The following is a 13,117-nucleotide window of genomic DNA, read 5'->3' as shown; positions in this document are numbered from 1 at the left end:
CAGAACTCTTCATCCCTTTCTGTTTTAGAGTAAATAGTACAAACCGGCACTATTTTAAAATAACAAACTCTTGATAGCAGAATAAAAAACTACAATTAAACACCACATACTCTTCACCATCTCCGTGGAGATGCTACTTGTTCAGAGCGGCAAAGAGAAGGACTGGGGGGCGGAGCCTGAGGAGGGGCTATATGGACAGCTTTTGCTGTGCTCTTTGCCATTTCCTGTTGGGGAAGAGAATATTCCCACAAGTAATGGATGATGCCGTGGACCGGACACACCAATGTTGGAGAAAGCTCTTTTACCTCCTGTCAAAGTAGAAATTATATAATATAACCCAGAACCAAACATTATCTTTCCCTGAGAAGAAAGATATCAAAGTCTGGATTTAGAAACCCTATCAGCTGACCAGGACTTATACCGCAAACCCCTTCTAGAAAGAACTGCTAATGCCATACTCTTAGAATCAATCCTAATTATGTAAATAACTGCATCACAAATGAAAGCATTGGCAGACTTCAGCAGACTCAAAAGGTAAAGAAAATCCTTTTTAGCATAATCATCTTTCGAAAACTGCACAGAAAGACTATCCTAACTGCTGGCCTAAAAAGAAAACCTGCTTGCTGAAAAGCCCTCCTATGAAAGGATTCTAATTTTCTATCCATAGGATCTTTAAATGAAGAACTATCTTCCAAAGGAATTAGCTAATATTTTTTAAAGTTTGTTGCACAAACTGACATTGAATCAGCTGATGTTAAATTAATTTGTACTTTTGATTACTTAAGTAACATTTGAAAATAACAGAAAATGGTAAAATATTGCAAGTATTATACTGCCCCCACCCAGGTACTTCATAATGTCACCCGGCTGGCAAAATTTACTATGGAGAACATCATGAGGGTATTGTGTGTATTGTATGTTGTCTTTAGGGTCTATGGCCAGCTGAAGAGAAGGTCAATGTAATTTGGACAGTATATGTTTTGCCTTCCTCCCAAGATAGATGATGATACAATGCTGTCATTTACATTTTAGATACAATACAGATGATGATGTGTTGATCTTTTGCATACAAGGGAATAACCTCTTAAAAGGACGCCGCCTGGATGATGACTTCAATCGGATGGAAGACTTCTTCAGCGCCCCTTGGATGATGACTTCAATCGGATGGAAGACTTCTTCAGCGCCCCTTGGATGATGACTTCAATCGGATGGAAGACTTCTTCAGCGCCCCTTGGATGATGACTTCAATCGGATGGAAGACTTCTTCAGCGCCCCTTGGGTGATGACTTCAATCAGATGGAAGACTTCTTCAGCGCCCCTTGGATGAAGACTTCGGCCACTGCGGATGTCCTCTTCTGTTCCATCGGTGGTCGGCTGGCTGAAGAGGCTAAAGGTAGGATGATCTTCAGGGGGGTAGTGTTAGGTTTATTTAAGGGGGGTTTGGGTTAGAGTAGGGGTGTGTGGGTGGTGGGTTTTAATGTTGGGGGGTTTGTATTTTTATTTTACAGGCAAAAGAGCTGTTTTCTTTGGGGCATGCCCCGCAAAAGGCCCTTTTAAGGGCTGGTAAGGTAATAGAGCTGGTAACTTTTTAATGTAGAATAGGGTAGGGCATTTTTTTATTTTGGGGGGCTTTGTTATTTTATTAGGGGGCTTAGATTAGGTGTAAGTAGCTTAAAATTGTTGTAATATTTTTGAAATGTTTGTAACTTTTTATTTTTTATTTTTTGTACTTTAGTTAGTTTATTTAATTGTATTTAATTGTAGTTATTTGTAGCCAATTTATTTAATGATAGTGTTGTGTTAGGTTTAATTGTAACTTAGGTTAGGATTTATTTTACAGGTAATTTTGTATTTCTTTTAGCTAGATAGTTATTAAATAGTTAATAACTATTTAATAACTATTCTAACTAGCTAAAATAAATACAAAGTTACCTGTAAAATAAATATAAATCCTAATATAGCTACAATGTCATTATTAATTACATTGTAGCTATCTTAGGGTTTATTTTACAGGTAAGTATTTAGTTTTAAATTGGAATAATTTATTTAAGTATAGTGTAGTGTTAGGTGTAATTGTAACTTAGGTTAGTTTTTATTTTAAAGGTAAATTTCTCTTTATTTTAACTAGGTAGCTATTAAATAGTTAATAACTATTTAATAGCTATTGTACCTAGTTAAAATAAATTGAAAGTTGCCTGTAAAATAAAAATAAATTCTAAGATAGCTACAATATAATTATTATTTATATTGTAGATATATTAGGGTTTATTTTAAAGGTAAGTATTTAGTTTTAAATAGGATTAATTTAGTTAATAAGAGTTATAATATTTAGATGTATTTAATTAATATTCAAGTTAGGGGGGTGTTAGGGTTAGACTTAGGTTTAGGGGTTAATAATTTTATTATAGTGGCGGCGGTGTAGGGGGGGCAGAATAGGGGTTAATAAATTTATTATAGTGGCAGCAGTGTAGGGGGGGCAGGATAGCGGTTAATAGGTATTATGTAGGTGGCGGCGGGGTCCGGGAGCGGTGGTTTAGGGGGTAATACATTTATTTAGTTGCGGCGGTGTAGGGGGGGACAGATTAGGGGTAATTAGACTTGGGGTACATGTTAGGGTGTTAGGTGTAGACAGCTCCCATAGGAATCAATGGGGTGTCGGGCAGCAGCGAACATGAACTTTCGCTATGGTCAGACTCCCATTGATTCCTATGGGATACGCCACCTCCAGGGCAGCGGATTGAAAACCAGGTACGCTGGGCCGGAAAAGTGGTGAGCGTACCTGCTATTTTTTTTGATAACTAGCAAAAGTAGTCAGATTGTGCCGAACTTGTGTGCAGAACATCTGGAGTGATGTAAGAATCGATCTGTGTCGGACTGAGTCCGGCGGATCAAAGCTTACGTCACTAAATTCTACTTTTGCCGGTGTGTAGGGCTTGATAACTAAGGCGAATCAGCCTCGCCACGAATACGCTGCGGAATTCCAGTGTATTTGAGGTTGACGGCTTGATAACTAAAGGCCATTGTATCTAAAAATAAGAACATGTTAACAAAAGACTAACCAAAGATGGTTATGTCCAAATATAGCAAAGGTGTGAATATCAGGCGTGAGATGTGTGTGACAATCACAATTTAAACTAGAGATGAATAAATGAACTTCAAAATATCAAAGATATCAAAAATATATAAAAGTGTCCAAATGTAAAGTTCAAAGTGTCCATAACTATGTGTATCCAAATGTTAATATCCAAACACTGGTGTGTAATAGTCAATCCAAACTTAAGTGTGTCGTGAGAAGTCGAAAAAAATTGTGTGGAACGGTGAAAGATAGCATGAATCTCCAGGTGGAATTCCAAAGGGTAAACTTGAAATGCTGAATCCTATAGATGTGTATAGCAATGGTGAACAAAAAGTACCAAAAATACAAACAAAAAATAGAAAATAAAAATAGAAAAATCAAAAATATAAAAAAAATTATAAAAAAAACATAATTTATGTAAGAACTTACCTGATAAATTCATTTCTTTCATATTAGCAAGAGTCCATGAGCTAGTGACGTATGGGATATACATTCCTACCAGGAGGGGCAAAGTTTCCCAAACCTCAAAATGCCTATAAATACACCCCTCACCACACCCACAAATCAGTTTAACGAATAGCCAAGAAGTGGGGTGATAAGAAAAAAGTGCAAAAGCATATAAAATAAGGAATTGGAATAATTGTGCTTTATACAAAAAAATCATAACCACCTCAAAAAAAGGGTGGGCCTCATGGACTCTTGCTAATATGAAAGAAATGAATTTATCAGGTAAGTTCTTACATAAATTATGTTTTCTTTCATGTAATTAGCAAGAGTCCATGAGCTAGTGACGTATGGGATAATGAATACCCAAGATGTGGATCTTCCACGCAAGAGTCACTAGAGAGGGAGGGATAAAATAAAGACAGCCAATTCCGCTGAAAAATAATCCACACCCCAAAATAAAGTTTAAATCTTATAATGAAAAAAACTGAAATTATAAGCAGAAGAATCAAACTGAAACAGCTGCCTGAAGTACTTTTCTACCAAAAACTGCTTCAGAAGAAGAAAACACATCAAAATGGTAGAATTTAGTAAAAGTATGCAAAGAAGACCAAGTTGCTGCTTTGCAAATCTGATCAACCGAAGCTTCATTCCTAAATGCCCAGGAAGTAGAGACTGACCTAGTCGAATGAGCTGTAATCCTTTGAGGCAGAGTTCTACCCGACTCAACATAAGCATGATGAATCAAGGATTTTAACCAAGATGCCAAAGAAATGGCAGAAGCCTTTTGACCTTTCCTAGAACCAGAAAAGATAACAAATAGACTAGAAGTCTTTCGGAAATCTTTAGTAGCTTCAACATAATATTTCAAAGCTCTAACTACATCCAAAGAATGCAACGATCTTTCCTTAGAGTTCTTAGGATTAGGACACAACGAAGGAACCACAATTTCTCTACTAATGTTGTTAGAATTCACAACCTTAGGTAAAAATTTAAATGAAGTTCGCAAAACCGCCTTATCCTGATGAAAAATCAGAAAAGGAGACTCACAAGAAAGAGCAGATAATTCAGAAACTCTTCTAGCAGAAGAGATGGCCAAAAGAAACAAAACTTTCCAAGAAAGTAATTTAATATCCAGCGAATGCATAGGTTCAAACGGAGGAGCTTGAAGAGCCCCCAGAACCAAATTCAAACTCCAAGGAGGAGAAATTGACTTAATGACAGGTTTTATACGAACCAAAGCCTGTACAAAACAATGAATATCAGGAAGATTAGCAATCTTTCTGTGAAAAAGAACAAAAAGAGCAGAGATTTGACCTTTCAATGAACTTGCAGACAAACCTTTATCCAAGCCATCCTGAAGAAATTCTAGGAATTCTAAAAGAATGCCAAGAAAAATGATGAGAAGAACACCAAGAAATGTAAGTCTTCCAGACTCGATAATATATCTTCCTAGACACAGATTTACGAGCCTGTAACATAGTATTAATGACTGAGTCAGAGAAACCTCTATGACTGAGAATCAAGCGTTCAATCTCCATACCTTCAAATTTAAGGATTTGAGATCCTGATGGAAAAAAAGACCTTGCGATAGAAGGTCTGGTCTTAACGGAAGAGTCCACGGTTGGCAAGTAGCCATCCGAACAAGATCCGCATACCAAAACCTGTGAGGCCATGCTGGAGCCACCAGCAGAAAAAACGAACGCTCCTTTAGAATCTTGGAAATCACTCTTGGAAGAAGAACTAGAGGCGGAAAGATATAGGCAGGATGATACTTCCAAGGAAGTGACAATGCATCCACTGCTTCCGCCTGAGGATCCCTGGATCTGGACAGATACCTGGGAAGCTTCTTGTTTAGATGAGAAGCCATCAGATCTATTTCTGGAAGTCCCCACATTTGAACAATCTGAAGAAATACCTCTGGGTGAAGAGACCATTCGCCCGGATGTAATGTTTGGCGACTGAGATAATCCGCTTCCCAATTGTCTATACCTGGGATATGAACCGCAGAAATTAGACAGGAGCTGGATTCCGCCCATACAAGTATTCGAGATACTTCTTTTATAGCCAGAGGACTGTGAGTCCCTCCTTGATGATTGACATATGCCACGGTTGTGACATTGTCTGTCTGAAAACAAATGAACGACTCTCTCTTTAGAAGAGGCCACGACTGAAGAGCTCTGAAAATCGCACAGAGTTCCAAAATGTTGATTGGTAATCTCGCCTCCTGAGATTCCCAAACCCCTTGTGCTGTCAGAGACCCCCATACAGCTCCCCAACCTGTCAGACTTGCATCTGTTGAGATCACAGTCCAGGTCGGAAGAACAAAAGAAGCCCCCTGAACTAAACGATGATGGTCGGTCCACCACGTTAGAGAGTGTCGTACAATCGGTTTTAAAGATATTAATTGTGATATCTTTGTATAATCCTTGCACCACTGGTTCAGCATACAGAGCTGAAGAGGTCGCATGTGAAAACGAGCAAAGGGGATCGCGTCCGATGCAGCAGTCATAAGACCTAGAATTTCCATGCATAAGGCTACCGAAGGGAATGATTGAGACTGAAGGGTTCGACAAGCTGAAACCAATTTTAGACGTCTCTTGTCCGTTAGTGACAGAGTCATGGACACTGAATCTATCTGGAAACCTAAAAAGGTTACCCTTGTCTGAGGAATCAACGAACTCTTTGGTAAATTGATCCTCCAACCATGTTCTCGAAGAAACGATACAAGTCGATTCGTATGAGATTCTGCTAAATGTGAAGACTGAGCAAGTACCAAGATATCGTCCAAATAATGAAATACCACAATACCCTGTTCTCTGATTACAGATAGAAGGGCACCGAGAACCTTTGTAAAAATCCTTGGAGCTGTTGCTAGGCCAAAAGGGCAGAGCCACAAACTGGTAATGCTCGTCTAGAAAAGAGAATCTCAGAAACTGATAGTGATCTGGATGAATCGGACTATGCAGGAAAAGTCCTTATAGTTACCATTTTGAATGTTGGTATCCTTACATAACGATTCAATATTTTTAAAACCAGAACTGGTCTGAAGGAATTCTCCTTCTTTGGTACAATGAAGAGATTAGAGTAAAACCCCAGCCCCTGTTCCAAAACTGGAACTGGCACAATTACTCCAGCCAACTCTAGATCTGAAACACATTTCAGAAATGCTTGAGCCTTCACTGGATTTATTGGGACACGGGAAAGAAAAAATCTTCTTGCAGAAGGCCTTATCTTGAAGCCTATTCTGTACCCTTGTGAAACAATATTCTGAATCCAAAGATTGTGAATTGAATTGATCCAAATTTCTTTGAAAAAACGTAATCTGCCCCCTACCAGCTGGGCTGGAATGATGGCCGCACCTTCATGTGGACTTGGGAGCTGGCTTTGGCTTCCTAAAAGGCTTGGATTTATTCCAGACTGGAGATGGTTTCCAAACTGATACTGCTCCTGTAGGGGAAGGATCAGGTTTTTGTTCCTTATTGTGACGAAAAGGAACGAAAACGATTAGCAGACCTAAATTTACCTTAAGATTTTTTATCCTGTGGTAAAAAAGTTCCTTTCCCCCCAGTAACAGTTGAAATAATAGAATCCAACTGTGAACCAAACAATTTATTACCTTGGAAAGAAAGGGAAAGCAAAGTTGACTTAGAAGACATATCAGCATTCCAAGTTTTAAGCCATAAAGCTCTTCTAGCTAAAATAGCTAAAGACATATACCTGACATCAACCCTAATGATATCAAAGATGGCATCACAAATAAAGTTATTAGCATGTTGAAGAAGATTAACAATGCTATGAGTATTATGATCTGTTACTTGTTGTGCTAAAGCTTCCAACCAGAAAGTTGAAGCTGCAGCAACATCCACCAAAGATATAGCAGGTCTAAGAAGATTACCTGAACATAAGTAAGCTTTTCTTAGAAAGGATTCAATTTTCCTATCTAAAGGATCCTTAAAGGAAGTACTATCTGCCGTAGGAATAGTAGTACGTTTAGCAAGAGTGGAGATAGCCCCATCAACCTTAGGGATTTTGTCCCAAAACTCTAATCTGTCAGATGGCACAGGATATAATTGCTTAAACCGTTTAGAAGGAGTAAATGAATTACCCAAATTATTCCATTCCCTAGAAATTACTTCAGAAATAGCATCAGGGAAGGGAAAAACCTCTGGAATAACTACAGGAGGTTTAAAAACTGTATTCAAACGTTTAGATTTAGTATCAAGAGGACCAGATTCCTCTATTTCTAATGCAATTAAGACTTCTTTAAGTAAAGAACGAATAAATTCCATTTTAAATAAATATGAAGATTTATCAGTATCAACCTCTGAAACAGAATCCTCTGAACCAGAAAAATTATTATCAGAATCAGAATGATGATGTTCATTTAAAAATTCATCTGAAAAATAAGAAGTTTTAAAAGACTTTTTACGTTTACTAGAAGGAGGAATAACAGACATAGCCTTCCTAATAGATTTAGAAACAAAATCTCTTATGTTAACAGGAACACCCTGAATATTAGATGTTGATGGAACAGCAACAGGTAATGGAACATTACTAAAGGGAATCTTATCTGCATTAACAAGTTTGTCATGACATTCATTACAAACAACAGCCGGAGGAACAGTTACCATAAGTTTACAACAGATACACTTATCTTTGGTAGATCCAGCATCAGGCAGCAATTTTCCAGAAGTATCTTCTGATTCAGGGTCAATCTGAGACATCTTGCAATATGTAATAGAAAAAACAACATATAAAGCAAAATTGATCAAATTCCTTAAATGACAGTTTCAGGAATGGGAAAAAATGCCAATGAACAAGCTTCTAGCAAGCAGAAGCAAATAAACAATGAGACTTAAATAATGTGCTGACAATAATGACGCCCAGATTTTTTAGCGCCAAAAAAGACGCCCACATTATTTGGTGCCTAAATGCTTTAAGCGCCAAAAATGACGCCACATCCGGTGACGCCGACATTTTCGGCGCAAAAACGTAAAAAAAATGACGCAACTTCCGGCGACAGGTATGACACCGGAAATGACTAAGAAAATTTTTTGCGCCAAAAAAGTCCGCGCCAAGAATGACGCAATAAAATGAAGCATTTTCAGCCCCCGCGAGCCTAACAGCCCACAGGAAAAAAAGTCAAATTTTAAGGTAAGAAAAATTGAATATTCAAATGCATTATCCCAAATAATGAAACTGACTGTCTGAAATAAGGAATGTTGAACATCCTGAATCAAGGCAAATAAATGTTTAAACACATATATTTAGAACTTTATATAAAAGTGCCCAACCATAGCTTAGAGTGTCACAAAAATAAGACTTACTTACCCAGGACACTCATCTACATGTAGTAGAAAGCCAAACCAGTACTGAAACGAGAATCAGTAGAGGTAATGGTATATATAAGAGTATATCGTCGATCTGAAAAGGGAGGTAAGAGATGAATCTCTACAACCGATAACAGAGAACCTATGAAATAGACCCCGTAGAAGGAGATCATTGAATTCAAATAGGCAATACTCTCTTCACATCCCTCTGACATTTACTGCACACTGAGAGGAAAACCGGGCTCCAGCCTGCTGCGAAGCGCATATCAACGAAGAATCTAGCACAAACTTACTTCACCACCTCCATGGGAGGCAAAGTTTGTAAAACTGATTTGTGGGTGTGGTGAGGGGTGTATTTATAGGCATTTTGAGGTTTGGGAAACTTTGCCCCTCCTGGTAGGAATGTATATCCCATACGTCACTAGCTCATGGACTCTTGCTAATTACATGAAAGAAATATATCCTGAACCTGTGAATAAACAAGAAAAAACAATGATGCAATAAAGTTTTTTACACTTTATGAATAGATACAAAATAGATACAATTGATCCTGGATGTTACCCTATATAAGCTCCCAGCAAACACATAGCAGTATAGTCTTGAAAAAGACCTGGGAAAGGCCGAAACGCGTTGACATACTGGTGAGCTTATTTCTACTATTCATAAAGTGTAAAAAACTTTATTGCACCATTGTTTTTTCTTGTTTATTCACAGGTTCACGATATATTTTTTCTATTTTTTTTTCTATTTTTGATTTTTCTATTTTTATTTTCTATTTTTTGTTTGTATTTTTGGTACTTTTTGTTCACCATTGCTATACACATCTATAGGATTCAGCATTTCAAGTTTACCCTTTGGAATTCCACCTGGAGATTCATGCTATCTTTCACCATTCCACACAAGTTTTTTCACCTTCTCAAGTTTGGATTGACTATTACACACCAGTGTTTGGATATTAACATTTGGATACACATATTTTTGGACACTTTGAACTTTACATTTGGACACTTTTATATATTTTTGATATCTTTGATATTTTGAAGTTCATTTATTCATCTCTAGTTTAAATTGTGATTGTCACACACATCTCACGCCTGATATTCACACCGTTGCTATATTTGGACATAACCATCTTTGGTTAGTCTTTTGTTAACGTGTACTTATTTTTAGATACAATGTGTACTTATTTTTAGATACAACATGGATCCATGCAGCTTTTAGCCATTTTATTATTGTATTAGTGAATCATTGTATGCTTATATTGCTGTTTTTATATTGTCATTAAACTGTCAATACATACCACTTCAGCCTTATTAGCTTTTAGCGCTCCCTTCCATACCTTTCTCATCTGATACCAAACATAGGAAATAATGTTTACTGTTCCTTTTACAGCTTTAAAGACCAGATGTATATAAAGCAACAAGGAAACCCATCTAATTACATAAATATTAAAAGCATGCACATATCACCTTTCAAATCAATTAATTACAATTAAGGAAAGTTTACCTAAAATGCACTAGTGTCCGCTTACATAATAAAACCTCACAAAAGAAGGTATAAGTAATAATAAACAAACAGTATGCTTTGGGGAAAAGAAAAGAAAACATTTTTATAGGCAGACAGAATATTAAAGGAGAGGAAAAGTAAAAATGATAAAGAGAGAATGAAATTTAAAACAATTTTGATATATTTGAGAAGAGCATAACTGGTTAGGATTAGTGGTCTGTACTTGTGTCTTGAGCACACTATGGCAGCAGTGTTCAGAATGGTACTTGTAACTCAGCAATGTATAACATTGTTAAAACATTGCTACAAACACAGCAGCCATACAGTGCTCAAGACATATTCCAGACCTACCTACCTACGCACATAAACAAACCATACCAAAGGAACAAAGATAATTTAATAATACAAGTAACGATGTTTAAAATTACAGTCCCGACTCAATCATTAAGGTTTAGTTTTACAGTTATCTCCGTTTATTTTATTTGAATGAAATAAAGTGCTTCAAACAAAAAAAAATTGTATGTTAGCGCCAATTTAAAATCTAAAAAGAATGCTCACCTGTCAATGTCAATCTGGGATCCAATTAAAAATCTATAGTTAAAAGAAGGGAGAGAAAAAAACCACAACTTTATTAGCAATTAACAAGGCAAGAAAATCATCTAATGTAAAAAAATCAGTCAAGCTAGACAGACATACTTAACTAGGAGTCTAGCACAGGCTTCAAACTTCCTTTTTTTGCACTTTTTTTTAACTCAATGTAGTGAACAAAATAAAGGTCTGGTTTTAAAATTGATAAGAAGCTGGAACTCTTTCGTTTATATTATTATTGACTGATGGACATAGAAATCTTGTGGTTCTGTGCCTAATTTAAAAATGTAAGTGTTGTCTCCTGATTTCTATATCTCCCAAATGCTGCCCCTAAATTAGGGGCAAGCTTTAATAACCCCATTTGTATATAGGTGCAGTGACCCTCCCCATATAAAAACACAAAATATACATTGAATCTTCACAGATACAGGGGGCCAGAAAATGGGAGAAAAAATAAAATGTCAGAAAATTCAGAGTAGGAGTTAAATCATTGTCTTTTTATTATGCACTTCTTAATTATGCAATTCAAATGCATTGAGTAGTCCTTTAATAAGTATGTAGCTTAAAGGGCCAGTAAACCTAGGAAATAATGTTATATAAGTCTGCACATAGTGCAGAATTATATAACATTAGCTTAGCTCCAGATTTCTAAAGTGAAGAGTTAAATAGATATCACGCAAAGAAAACAGAACGCCGCTCCTGGCTCTACTGAGCAGGTCTGTTTTCTTCTGCTAAGCGCATCACGGGCACGCTGTCTATTCACATTGAGCTATTAAAATCAATGTAGCTTGCTCCCGCTCGGATTTGGTAGCGGGAGCGAGCTACATTGATTTTAATAGCGCAATCAGGCCGGCTGTGATTAGACAGCGTGCCCAGATGCTCTTAGGAGAAGAAAACAGTAGAGCCAAGAGCGGTGTTCTGTTTTCTGTGCATGATATTTTTTTAACAATTCACTTAAAAAATCTGGAGCAAAGCTAATGTTATATAATTCTGCACTATGTGCAGAATTATATAACATTATTTCCTAGGTTTACTGGCCCTATAACTGCACTTATTTTGAAAACCTTAAACAGCCATTGATTATAACTTACGGAGAAACAGGTAGATCACTTTCGTCATCACTTTTGTAGGTTTGCATTTTACCAAAGAACAGGGGATTTCCTACAGTTTGTGAAACAGTTAGCTTTGCTTTTTGGAATGGTTTGCCGCTTTCACATTCAAATAGGTAATCATCTTTCATATCCTACAAACAAATACAAAGAAAACACAGTAACCTTATCAAAGGAGGTGCATAATCAAATATAAAAACAGTGTGAGATTGTAATACAAAATGTTTAATTATGTGTAGTTAAAGTGAAGGTCAAGTCTGGCCTCCTCGCTCTCGCGGTTCTATACTTTTTTTTAAAAAATAGCCCAACCTTCATTCATAATTTTTTAGCAATCATACCCGTTTGCATTTCTATTTACCTTATAAATCGTGAATTTTACTTTTCTATCCTCCGCCCACCATTTTATCGATTTGATTGACAGGTTAGTCCTATTCAATCCACCAATGGCCGTTTCCCCCCCGGGGGAATTAAGGCCCTTCTCAAAACATCACTCCATCGTTATGGCATGCGTTTAAAAAACTAGCTGGCTATGCACATGCGTTTAATTGACGATATTGCTCATTGTTTAGCATGCTCGTTCAGGAGACACGCATGCTTACTTTGATTTCTCCCGATAAACTTGGATACAAAAGAGCAATAATATCACATAGTACTATCGCATAGTAGTCAATGAATGTATCCATACATTCAATGAATACTATGTTTCAGTAACGCTGCAGAGTTTAATGCATGCGCGGTTTGATTCAATATACGCATGCGCAGATTAGTGGTAGTATTGTGAACGCGCTTGGGACGACGTAAAGAGCGGGTGGGACCGCAGTAGTAAAGGTTCAACTTTTATATATAATTTCTATTAAAAAGTAAATGTATAAACAAAACAAAAAAGGAACGACTGCAGTGCTATAATAAAAGTCAATTCATTGCTGTGATCGAATCCTAGAAAATTGACCTTCACTTTAAAAAAAGTAATATACTTTCATTATTTAAAATTCCACTGATTTTCTATAAAGTAATGTCTAAACTTAAGTTTTAAGCTTATTTACTGTCCTGCTGCAAACAGT

General features: G+C 36.8%; 1 protein-coding gene across 4 annotated transcripts in view; it reads right to left on the bottom strand.

Annotated features, from left to right (window-relative positions):
• SUPT20H (SPT20 homolog, SAGA complex component) overlaps positions 1-13,117 on the bottom strand; it is a 234,912-nt gene that overhangs the window by 101,541 nt on the left and 120,254 nt on the right. For all 4 annotated transcript variants that reach the window (XM_053708432.1, XM_053708429.1, XM_053708431.1 and 1 more), the window contains exons 14-15: positions 12,039-12,190; positions 10,918-10,950 (exon numbers count right to left, since the gene is read on the bottom strand). In XM_053708432.1, coding sequence (XP_053564407.1) covers positions 10,918-10,950; positions 12,039-12,190 — 185 coding nt within the window. The remainder of the gene's footprint in view (positions 1-10,917; positions 10,951-12,038; positions 12,191-13,117) is intronic.

The sequence above is a fragment of the Bombina bombina genome, chromosome 3 (assembly GCF_027579735.1).
Source record: "Bombina bombina isolate aBomBom1 chromosome 3, aBomBom1.pri, whole genome shotgun sequence".
NCBI lineage: Eukaryota > Metazoa > Chordata > Amphibia > Anura > Bombinatoridae > Bombina > Bombina bombina.
Note: the sequence above shows the minus strand (reverse complement) of the source record. Positions and strands in the feature narration are given on the sequence as shown.